Source organism: Chiloscyllium plagiosum, unplaced genomic scaffold (assembly GCF_037043375.1).
Source record: "Chiloscyllium plagiosum isolate Xiang-an unplaced genomic scaffold, Cpla_swu_hap1 HiC_scaffold_30, whole genome shotgun sequence".
Taxonomy (NCBI): domain Eukaryota; kingdom Metazoa; phylum Chordata; class Chondrichthyes; order Orectolobiformes; family Hemiscylliidae; genus Chiloscyllium; species Chiloscyllium plagiosum.
In genome coordinates, this window is record NW_028270168.1 from 44,809,273 (window position 1) to 44,821,506 (window position 12,234).

General features: G+C 41.1%; 1 protein-coding gene across 4 annotated transcripts in view; it reads right to left on the reverse strand.

Moving 5' to 3' along the window:
* epha10 (EPH receptor A10) overlaps window positions 1–12,234 on the reverse strand; it is a 610,046-nt gene that overhangs the window by 487,275 nt on the left and 110,537 nt on the right. For all 4 annotated transcript variants that reach the window (XM_043717893.2, XM_043717892.2, XM_043717890.2 and 1 more), the window contains exon 3: window positions 9,177–9,846. In XM_043717893.2, the coding sequence (XP_043573828.1) occupies window positions 9,177–9,846 (670 nt within the window). The remainder of the gene's footprint in view (window positions 1–9,176; window positions 9,847–12,234) is intronic.

Consider the following 12,234-nt stretch of genomic DNA (forward strand, 5'->3'; position numbering starts at 1 on the left):
AAGGCTGCCAACATCATTAAAGGCCCCCTCCCAGCCCAGTAATGCTCTTCCAACCTCTTCCATCAAGAAGATACAGAAGCTTGAACACACGCACCAGCAGGTTCAGGAACAGCTTCTTCCCCAGTGTTATCAGACTCCTGAATGGACTAGTCTAATTCCAAACCGAATGTTGACCTTGCTTTTGTGTATCACCTGTGCAGCCATAACCTTGTTTGCCTCACTCTGTCTCAGCACCCTATGATCTGTATGTCCTTGTTTGCTATGGTCTGCCTGTACTACTCACAAAAGAAAACATTTCACTGCACTTAGATACATGTGACAACAATAAATCAACATGTATAAATGAAGTCCATTTTGATGTTGGATGGGAACAGTTAAGTCACAGCATTGAAGAGATGCCTAATGGGTCAACCTGACTCTGATGAAGGGCTTTTGCCCGAAACGTCAAATCTCCCGCTCCTCAGATACTACCTGACCTGCTGTGCTTTTCCTGCACCACTCTCTCGACTCTAATCTCCACCATCTGCAGTCCTCACTTTCGCCTAATGAGTCAAATGTTAATCTCCTGTAAATGAAAATGTACTCTTGATATATACCTACCTGATGATTGATAGGGAAGATGTTGTATTAATTGAAAAGGCTGCTAAAAGGCCCCTGTGTAGATTTTCCATTTGGTTTCAATGAATCAATTGGCAAGTGACATAAATTTTCCACAGTGTCCAACTTCTCCAGAGCAATTGTGAAAGACAGAAGGAGTCACCCACTGAGGTGGCAAACAGTGCAAGGCATAGACAAAATGTATTATCATGCAAATTGATAATGTTATTTTATAACATTACCCCTATTTTGACACTCGTCATATGCCCAATCCAGTAAAACAGATATGCAGGGAAAAACACCACTCCCTGCTATTTATAGAAACATATTTAAAAATAGCTATGGCGCAGTAGTAATCTGGGTCAGGATACTGCAGGTACAAAAATCAAAGAACTGCAAATGGATTGAATGGCCTTCTTCCACACTGTAGGGATTCTATGATGTATGGAATATCCAATTTAGAATTATATTGAGTCAGGGACCTTCACCAGGGCATGTTGGTAATGATAGGATCAAGTAATTCCATCTTTTTATTTACATTATATACTTTACTATAATATTTCAGAATAATGCTTCTCTAACAGTCCCTGGCACTGTGAGGCAGCAGTGCTAACCACTGAACCACTGTGCTGCCCTCTGGTTAACAGCATGGGTTCAAGGGGTGAACTGGCTCCATCTTGTTACTTAAATCCTCCCCAGGTTGGTCACAACAAGGTTAAATTTAAGAGGGCACCTTCACTTTTTCTGAGCCCAAATGGCTTAAAAGGAGCCAATTTAACTGGCCTTTCGCGAGTTAAAGAAAAAGTGAGTTTATTAGCTACCAAAGTGAACGGAAAGATAACACAAAAACATGACACATAAAACTCAACAATAACAGAATGTCTGACTGAGACAGCGAGACAGAGACTGTATTTCTCTACACCTGAACTTTCAGGGATATATAGATGCCCTCAGCTGTATCACTTCATGACATAATCTATCACAGTGGAGCTTGAATTCTAAGCTAGCACACTCACAGTCAGCCCTGCAGCACGCAGGCTTTGCTGTTGGTTTCTAACCCTTTTTCCTGTATATTCATAAAAAACAAATTTTCAAACAGAAGTGCCTTTCTTTCAACTTACGTCTGCAGTCTCCGACACAACCTATAGAATCACAGGATCACAGAATGTGGAAGCAGGCCTTTCGGCCCATCGAGTTGACGCCAACACTCCAAAGAGCAACTCACCCCTTTACTCTATCCCTGTAACCCTGTATTTCTCATGGCGAATCCACCGGGGTGCTACAGATCCCTGGACACTATGGGCAATTTAGCATAGCCAATCCACCTAACCTGTACATCTTTGCCCCTAACAGGAGGTGGTTTCTGTTAAGAGGTGTCAATCTGAACACCACTCGGTTGGATTTCACAGAAATCAGCTAATTGACAAGTTTGGAAAGTCTTATGGAAGGTTTCTTCTCATGAGCCCAAACAAGATTTCTCATGCTATTCTCCAAACCATTAGCTATGCATCACACCTCTATTGCATCCCACTCATCCTATCTTTCCTCTAGCCAAAGGGAGAGGTACATGCATTCGTGTAGATGCAAGTAGGCGTTCTCCTGCTCGCTAATTACATTCTCCTCTCACCATTCAAAACTTGATTAGAGAATTGAACATTTTCTCCTCAATGTTGAGCCTTTTATTCCTGCTGGTCTCTCATTACTTACCCAACTGAATCATTAATGTCTACATCATTCAAGATTTTGGAAGATTCTATCCATTATCTCTGGAACCAAAGTAGATCCACAGTTCAGTTTTTAGACTGGCATCTCTACATTTGAAAGTATAGAGTCATACAGCACAGAAACAGGCCCTTCAGTCCAACCAGTCGATGCTGACCACGTTCCCAAATTAAATTAGTCCCACTTGCCTGCACTTGGCTCGTATCCCTCAAAATACTTCTTATTCATGTACTTATTCAAATGTTTTTTAAATGTTGTAACTGTACCGTATCCACCACTTCCTCAGGAAGGTCATTCCACACATGAACCACTGTGTAAAAAGTTGCCCCCCCTGTCTTTTTTAAAAACCTTTTTCTCTCATGTTACAAATATGCCACCTCGTCATGAAATTCCCCATGCTGGGAAAAGGCACCTGCATTCACCTTATCCATAGCCCTCATGATTTTATAAACATCGATAAGGTCATCTTTCATACTTCCTACACTCCAATGAAAAGAGGTCCTAGCCTATCTGGCCTCTCCTTATAATTCAAATTCTCCATTCCCAGCAACATCCTGGTAAAATCCTCTGAACCCTCTTCAGCTTAATAATATTCTTCCAATAACAGGGCAGCCAGACCTGGACACAGTATTTCAGAAGAGGCCTTATTATCATCCTGGAGGAGAAAGTGAAGACTGCAGATGCTGGAGGTCAGAGCTGAAAATGTGTTGCTGGAAAAACGCAGCAGGTCAGGCAGCATCCAAGGAACAGGAGAATCGACGTTTCAGGCATAAGCCCTTCTTCAGGAAAATTTCGGCCCTTTTTCCAAGGGAAACAGTGTTGGCATTGGAGTCAGTTGAGGGATGGTTCACTGGGTTTATCTCTGGAGGAGCCCGAAACGTCGATTCTCCTGTTCCTTGGATGCTGCCTGACTTACTATCATCCTGTACAACTTCATCATGACATCCCAGCTACTGTACTCCATGCTCAGTGCAATGAAGGCAAGTATGCTTATTGCCATCTTAACCACGCTGACACAAACTTCTTGGGACTTAGTGTAATCCACACAGTGATTTGTCCAGACAATTACTGAACTTACATTGTCAGCCAGCATTTTTGGCTCATGTGTCTTTCAGTTAAAAAAAAAACTTGCACTTAAAAGTTTAATATAGCTGTGATTAATTCAGGGTTCTGGTCTGTTGTCATGACAATGTCCGGATTACTGGTACAGAAGAGTATCTGAGGACAACCAATCAATTCAACAATAGAGAGGACTGAGGCAAGGCTAACTTCAGAAGGGCAGACTTGATTATGGTACAGGTGTCCACTCTTTGGCCAACCACATCCCAACTGAATTTGTTATTTCATTGCTGATTGTGGTTCCTTAGGTCCGTAAGTCATCACAGAAGTAGGATGTTGAGCCTATCAGGTCAGCTCTGCCATTCAATTGGCTTCAACTCCACTGGTACCTTTACTGATTTAAAAAACAACTATCTATATTGGACTTGAATGGACTTCATAGATTCAACCTCTACAGCCCTCTATGGTGAGGGATTCTCTGATTCACTACCCTCAGAAGAATTTCCTCCTCATCTATGTCTACCTTGCACCCTGTCAGGTCACAAAATAATGTTTCAATAGGGTTGCCTCTCATTCTTCTAAACACGTAGTGAGTACAGACCCAACTTACTCAACTTCTCCTCATAAAACCGCTCCTCCAGAGATAAACCCAGTCAACCATCCCTGAACTGACTCCAATGCCAACACTGTTTCCTTGGATAAAGGGCCAAAATTGTTCACTGTATTCCAATAATCTATTGGCCTTCCCTATTCCACACTGAACTTGAACTTGTGAATATACATGAAGACTCCTAAATTCCTCTGTGCGATAGCTTTCTGCAGTTGTTCTCCACTTAAATAATATTCAGCACCTCTATTCTTGGTGCCAAAGTACATAATCTCACATTTTCCCCCATTATACTCCATCTTTTGCCAAGCTTTTGCCCACTCCCTTAACCTGCTTATGTCCCTCTGTCGACTCTGTGTCATCACCACTTGTCTAATGCAATAACACAGAAGCCCAACTAGAAAGGAACATCATTTATTGCTTTCTTACTTTTTATATACAAGAACCCTTAGATACAAATAAATGTTGTTTTCTCCCCCCAATTATCTTTTCTCATCTACTAATCACCACCAGTAAATCACTTGTGTTTCCAAATGAATAGGGTATGTGCAAAACCATTATGGGCAATGCACTGGGTCTGCTTTATTTATTTTCGATCTGGGTGTTCCCTTTTCTTTAAAATCAATCTGATCAGGAAAGTTCTTATACACCTCTGGACTATGTGGGACTTGAACCTGGGGCTCTAAGCTCAGGGGCAGGAACACTACACCTGTGCCACAAGAGTCTAATGGGTCTGTTTCAATGTTTAAAAATATATTTAACCTTTTTTTTAAAAAATCAACCTATTCAAAGATGCTGTTACAGCCCTCTGGAGCAGATGGGGCTTGAACCCAGGCCTCTTGGTCCAGGGTGTGGGTCTGTTTCATAAAGGGCTCATGTGATGAGTTTCAATGGGGCAAACCATTACCTTTTACCAAGGAAACTCATACTCAGTGAGTTCCGCAAGCAGATTAATTAGTGATTTCCCCACAGGCCTTGTAAGGGTTATCGCATCTAGACTGCTGCTTTTCTTACATCACAACAGTGAATACCCTTAAAACATTTAATTAGCATTACAGCAATTTCGAGGTTAAGAGAGGTCTTTAGTAAATGCAAATTTGTTCCTCATTATTTCAAAAGACAAGAGTGAGAGGGTGAGGTGCATCACGGAAAGCCTCAAGTCTTCTGAGATGTTTGCTTTTCACAAAAACCAAACCATGCTTGCACGTTTCCAGTTGATACAACGTTGTATCTATTTCAAACGAAGTTTAGACATCCCACTGTGTTGAAATCACAACAGTACGCATTCCCATCGGCAGAAACCTGTCGGCTGTGGGAGTGTGGATTTGTACACTATGCGTTCGTCAGGATCAGGGAACGTGGAATTTTAAAGCCATTATATTGGGATCCGTACACACTAAAGCAAAGCTGAGTCTTAGATACCCATTGAGTTTCAGTCACAGCCTGTAGGTTCCTTGTTAACGCCTTCTAACGCCTTTGTAAATTAAATACTGTAAACTATTAAACAGGCAGCCATAAATAAAAAAAACACAGCAATTGTTTATTAAAATACTTTGTGAATTCTCACTAACATCTTAGCAATTCCTTGGCAGAATAAACTCTAACTACGTAGATTCCTAACCCAGGCTCAGGACATCCTGAACTCCTTACTTTGAAACACAGTCACAGTTATGGAAGGACATTTAGTCATCTAGATATGTATTGCAGAGAATGGAATGAATAAGCGACATCTCACTATTTGCTGATGTGGTTGAGCAAAGACTGTTGACCAAAACGTTGGAAAAGGCTTCGCACTCTCCTCCCAATATTGTCTGATCAATGTGAGTTACCAAAGACAAGTTAAAGAGTCAGCCTTGGCACATCAGAAAAACACCCGTATTAACCAAGTTCAGTTAATTTTCTTTAAATCTTGCAACACATCTTCAGCTGATAAATGACTACTTGAATGAGTAATGCCTATAGCAGTAACTTAAGCTGATCACAAGGGATTTGATTAACATAATAATTTATTGAACTAATAGCAATTGTTAGGCCTTCATTGAGATTTTGTTCCTCAGGCTGACACAATGCTTAGATAACCATTAAATCACATTCCCTTAGTGTCCTACCCAGCATTTATCCAACTTCACGAAACAAATAATCTAAACATTTTTTTTTCCAGAGAGCTTGCTGGGTGCCCACTGTTCTTAAGTTTCCCTACATTGTACTTCAAAATCACTTCACTGACTTTGACACATTTTGAGACTTCACCAGAAAATAAAAGGTGCTACACAAATGCAATTCCCATCTTTCGTTTCAGCTTGACACTGACAGGAGTAGAAGCTGGCTTCCTCTAACCTTTCCTTTGTGAAGTTGCTATATGTTATTAGAGGACTCTTTAAAAAAAGGTACTATTTTCCCCATAATTGCCAGTACGTATGAAACAATGATATGCATAGGTTATCTTACTTTTACAAGAATATGCACAAAATCAGAATACATACCAAGTATCCACATAAATCACATTTCTGTTTGTGTTTTAAGTGGGAATCCTCTTCCAATTAATGTATACTGTGTCCTTGAGTATATAACAGCACATATAAAGATATGAATAGGAGATGGCCGTTAAGCTTCACCAATCTGACCACTGCTCAATCTGATCATGTCTGATCTTTCCTTCGACTGCAATTACTTACCATTGATCCACATCACTTGATACCGTTACTTGCAAAACTCTGTTGATCACTATCTTGAAAGGTTCAACTGACTGAGCCTTCAAAGCATTTTGGGGGAGAAAGCTTTTTGCTGGTTTCTAAATCCCATTTGTGTGGAGAGTGTGTCTCCTGATTTAACTCTGAAACAGCCTCGGCTCCAACATTGAGGTTGCTATTTCTTCTCCTGGATTGGCCACAAGGAGGAAACATATTCCCTGTACCTAAAAATCCCTGAGTGATTGAAAAGATCTCCACTCTTCTCAACCCCAGGAAAGATTCTGAGTGCCCACGATTGGTGCTTGCCTTTCTAAGTTAATGGAAGGAGCAGGATGAACTCTCGGGGGATAGAGTATGAACCCATACAGTTGCACTTTATATTTGAGTCAAATTATAAAGAGGAAGAATTCAAAAAAAATCAGAGTTGGAATTTCCTTTGTTTTAATGAGGTCCACATCTGTTAAAATGGCTGAACAACTTCGCACATATTAAACATTGTATGATAATTTTAGAGCTATTTCTGTGTTCTGAAAGTCTTCCTAATGGTTGGAGGTGGATTCAATAATTGGTGACCTAAAAATGGGAAAAAAATTTAAAATTCAAATCAATTTTTAGAAGCTATCAATTTATTTACAAGCACACACAAAAAATATGCATCAAGCACTTTAAAGCATTAGTCTCCAAGTAACCCAATAGGAAATTATATTTCAACAAAATTTCATCATGCTCATTACTTCATTTCCTTATATCCAGGCAATTTAAGTGCCTGCCATTCATCATTAATACATTTTGAAGTCCATCTGCAGCTTAGGAGTCAGGAAGGAAATGAGTTGCAGCAATGCTATTATAGACTCCAATTAGCTACACAACTATGTGTAGTGAAAAAGGATAGGTTTTGCCCTCCAGAACAGGTTAGATTAAAATTGCACCAAGTCAATTCTATATAGTTCACAAATGGCCACTCTTCGAGCAATGTTAATGAGGTAACTGATAGATCAGTCTCCTGTTAATCATAATCAAAATAAAAACAAGATAAATAAGAGTGCCAATAAGCAATGCCCACTCACCAATCATCTGCTCAATGATGGTTAGTTCAGAGTCAAGATTAGAGTGGTGCTGGAAAAGCACAGCAGGTCAGGCAGCATCTGAGGAGCAGGAAAATCGACGTTTCAGGCAAAAGCGTTTCCTGATGAAGGGCTTTTGCCCTAGACATCGATTGCCCTGCCCCTGGAATGCTGCCTGACCTGCTGTGCTTTTCCAGCACCACTCTAATCTTGACTCTGATCTCCTTTCACCGAGATGGTTAGTTCAGGTTCTGTTGGCATCTCCCGATTCTGCCTTGGTCTAGAAGCAATCCCGACATCTATCAAGATCAGACACAAATCTGGATCCGTCCTGACACACAGGAAAGATGGTCCAGACCGAGCGAGTTCGATCATTGCAGCCGGAGGTCAGTGCTACAGGAAGTATCCTCGGCTCAAAATGCTCCATTCAGAATGTGTCAGAAGGTCCCCTGAAGCTTGTTTGCCCAAAACCTGACAGCACTTAGTCCCATTGGCAAACTCCAGAATAAAAGAGCAAGCAGTGCCAGCCCACAGCAGTTTCTGAACATGAACTACGCTCGGGTATGAAGGTCATTTACCAGCCCATCTACCAGGTAATCATCATCACCCGCAAGGAAAAGGCACTTTCATGCTCCAGTACTCCACCAGCAACATTCACCCACCTGTAGCTGGGGAATCGACCATGTCGAGATAAGACCAGGGCAACAGAGGCTGAATATTCAAAAAAATGGTTCACCTTCAAACTGTATTGACTTAACTCACCATTTAATCTGAACGGCTACAGCTGCCCAACTACTGAAGTTTGACCTGTTCCAGAAGAAAGCAGTATTTTCTTGATCAGCAATCCTACCAGTGATGTCACTACCCATCAGCACCTGGCCGGGGCAAGGATGCTGCAGCGACTCACTCACTTGGACAACACTCGCAGCCCTGGCAGATTTCACATTTAAAACTGAAAACAATACTCGCTCGATTCTTCTGCTGAAAGTAGAACCCTGCCACCATCAAATACTCCTAGGACAGGGACAGCACAGTGTAAAAGGTCCTTCTAGTCTTTTAAAGATGAAAGTAAAGATAGCCTGGCAGTCTGACCATAAGAGAGAGAATAAGATGTTGTAATCTCACACGAGCATCACCTCGACTCAGGTCAATCTACTCAGTCTACGATTATCACAGAGACTCTCTGACAAACAGCATTGTGGGCAAACCTTCTTTTGAGGGATAACACTGCTTCATGAAGACCCACAATCCTCTCTCCTGCCATCAAGAGAGAGAGAGAGAGACGATAAGTGCAGCTTTGACTAGATTTAAAAAGAGCACTGCTGAAATGGTACTGCTCAATGCTATAAATAATACGGATGTCATTGGTGTCATTCAGCTTTACAAACCCAAAGCCCACATCAGCCATAAAGAAAGGTCCTGTGACAAAGTGCTTACCTTCACACCTGCCATCTTTCTCTTCGTAGCCAGCACTGCAAGTACATTTCCCAATCGGTACCAACCAGTCACCTTCTGCACTGCAGTGCATCCGAGGGGGATTTCCCATTTCGGCTTCTGAATCATTAACACACGATCCTCGCACTTCCACCAGCGTCGAAAAGGCAGCTTCTGCCACGGTGTCTGGGAAGACAGCCAGACTTTGCATCGTGGAAAGGCAGGTTTTGTAATAAACTCTTACAGAGACCAGGGCCACGCAAGCTCCCACGTCCTGGAAGCCGAGGTGAAATCCTTTCCTGCCGAGGTGCTCAATTTCTCGAACTTCTGTGTTGAGTTTCATTTTGCGTTCTCCAAGATCTCCCTGTGTGAAGCTTTCATCCGCTGCAATGGTGTCTATTTTCACATACTGGTTTTCCTCGATGTTTCCACCAAGGTCACTGTCTGACTCAATGTAGTGAAGGTTAAACGTCTCTTTGCATGTTCCAGCCACTCCTGGGATGCTGTTGCAGTCTCTTAATGTGAATTTCAGCTCAATGAAGATCCTCTGGCCATTCCGCCGTGTAATCCAACCGGTCTGAAGCCAGTTGTTTTGATTGGGAGCCATGACGTTACAGACCTGGTAAGTGCGGATTGGTTTATAGTTTTCATCCACTCCACTGATCTCTTCCCACTGAAGAGAGAGACAAAACAACATTTAAGAATCTCAAAGCAAGACATGCTTCCTCCTCAGTCAGTATTCATATTCGACTATTGCCATTGTTTTTATTCCTCCAAACTCAAATGAAATTCGTGGCCAGGATTGAAGAGATGATTTAATCAAGGGTCAAATAAGCTTTTAATAAAGATAAAGGGAGGCCATTACTTCTCGGTGGGGTCCAGAGAACGGGTAGAACCTTGAAATTAGAACTAGTCTTACAGCGATGTCAGCAAGCAGTTCTGGAACCTTCCCCAGAAAAGCTGTTGGTGAGAGTCCAATTAAAAATGGAAATTAATAGTGTTTTGTTAGGTGTTAAGTAAATAGGCAGGCAGATTCAAAGTACAGGTCAGACACAATTTAATTGAATGGAGAAGCAGGTTTGAGGAGCTGAAAGGCACATTCCTATATTCTATTGTATGTTTCTGTGGTTTGAAATGGTCGGTGGGACAATTTTTGATAAGTCTTGTTGTGCATTTCCAGGGTTTTATAAGAAATGTTGCAGCAGGGACTGTGTATCCAACCTCCCTTTATCTTCTTTTATCCCTAAATATTGTTCAGTTTTATTAAAACTTTAATGGCAATCATTTTCTGTTCCCCTTTAGCACACAAATAGAACCTCAATGTTATAACTTTCTTGGCAGATATCACTCTTCAAAAGGATATTTAATTTTTCCACAACAGGGCATTGCTTCTATTCAAAAACTAAATTTTGATATTTTGCCAGGGGCTGCAATGCTGGATTTACCCATTGCTGAGTATTGAATGTGCCAAAGGAACGTTCAAATTCTGCCCAAATCTATCGGATGAAATTCTCTTTTATTTTTGATGAACTCCCATAATCCTTCTCCCAACCCCACCTCATTGCCAATTCCACCCTTGACACACTCAGCACATAAATGTTGTAATACAAGAACATGCACTTACAATAAACAACATATGAAGTTCTGAAAAATCTGTATTGCACAGTAGCAGTTTGCAATTATCCTGTATCTGTTGAGTCTCAGCCCACTCGTAGCTTAGTTAAAGGTTTTCTTGACCAGAGTCAAGTTGTAACTCTATTATCCTAAAAAGAGTCAATTATAGCAATACCATAATTGATTAATTGTTCGGATTGAATTTTCTCTCTCCTTAATGGATTTCTCGTTTTGGAAGCAACTCAAGTGATGTGTTGGTTTATATGGATAGTAATCTATATGCTGTTCTGCTGAATACATATTAGTTTACTCTGATCTGACAGTAGTTGGTTAAAGTTACTGCCCGAAACGTCGATTTTGCCTGTCCTCGGATGCTGCCTGAATTGCTGTGCTCTCCCAGCACCACTGATCCAGAATCTGGTTTCCAGCATCTGCAGTCATTGTTTTTATAAGGTTACTATATTTAACCAAAATAGACTCTGATGGATTGAGAGTTTAGATATTGTTTGATTGGTAAAAGGTTTTCTTTTGAGTTATGATCAGAAACAGTTGTCCAACACTTCTATTTCATTCAGTGAGGATGTTTTAGGACTTAAATACATTTACCAACTTCAGTTTACAGCTGAGAAGCATTCGATGCAAAAGGTTGGTTTGTGTCTGTAACAAATTACCAACCACGGTGTTTGCAGGTTCGGCTTTTTAATATATTGACTGGCTGACAGCCCATGTTTTCATCAAATTCTAAATGGTGAGGAGACTGTACATGAGACCATAAGATCTAGCAGCACCATAGCTCCTGAGCACCAGGAAGAATTTCCAAAGATTCCATACTCCCACTGAACAGTTTTTCTTTCCATTTCAAAATGTCAACAAACATAAACTGCGCCATTAACCAGGGAGTCTCCAGTGATAGATAACACTGAGCAACTTAATGGATCAAGAGCAAATTGGGAAGCATACCTGAAATAATGCTTTGATCGTTCTAAATGCTAATTTTAAGTGTATTAAAGTGGACATGAGGAGTGCCAGGGCAGTTATAATCCGACTGAATGATAGAGCAGACTCAAGGGGCCGAATGGCCTACTCCTGTACCTATGTCACATGGTCTTAATGTTTCGCGAATTATTTTGGGAAACACACAGAAATTTACACATTCTCAGAAGACACAGACGACAGAATTTTGGAGATTTAGTTTTCTTTAAAGCAAGGTGTCAGTGATTAAATTCTGTGACAACAATGAATTAACGGTATTTTATTGAGGTACTTTCTTGTATCAATGCATACTCATTCGGAAAGCTAAGGGCAGACAGTGGGTTTGACGGTATGTACAAGTTGGAGGTAGCTATTTTGCTGGAAAGGAGAGGGTGGGTTCTAGCTGTGGGATGGAGTGACTCTCCCTCAGTTACACTGGACGCAGTATCCTGGACGAAGGTGGCACCAGCCAGAG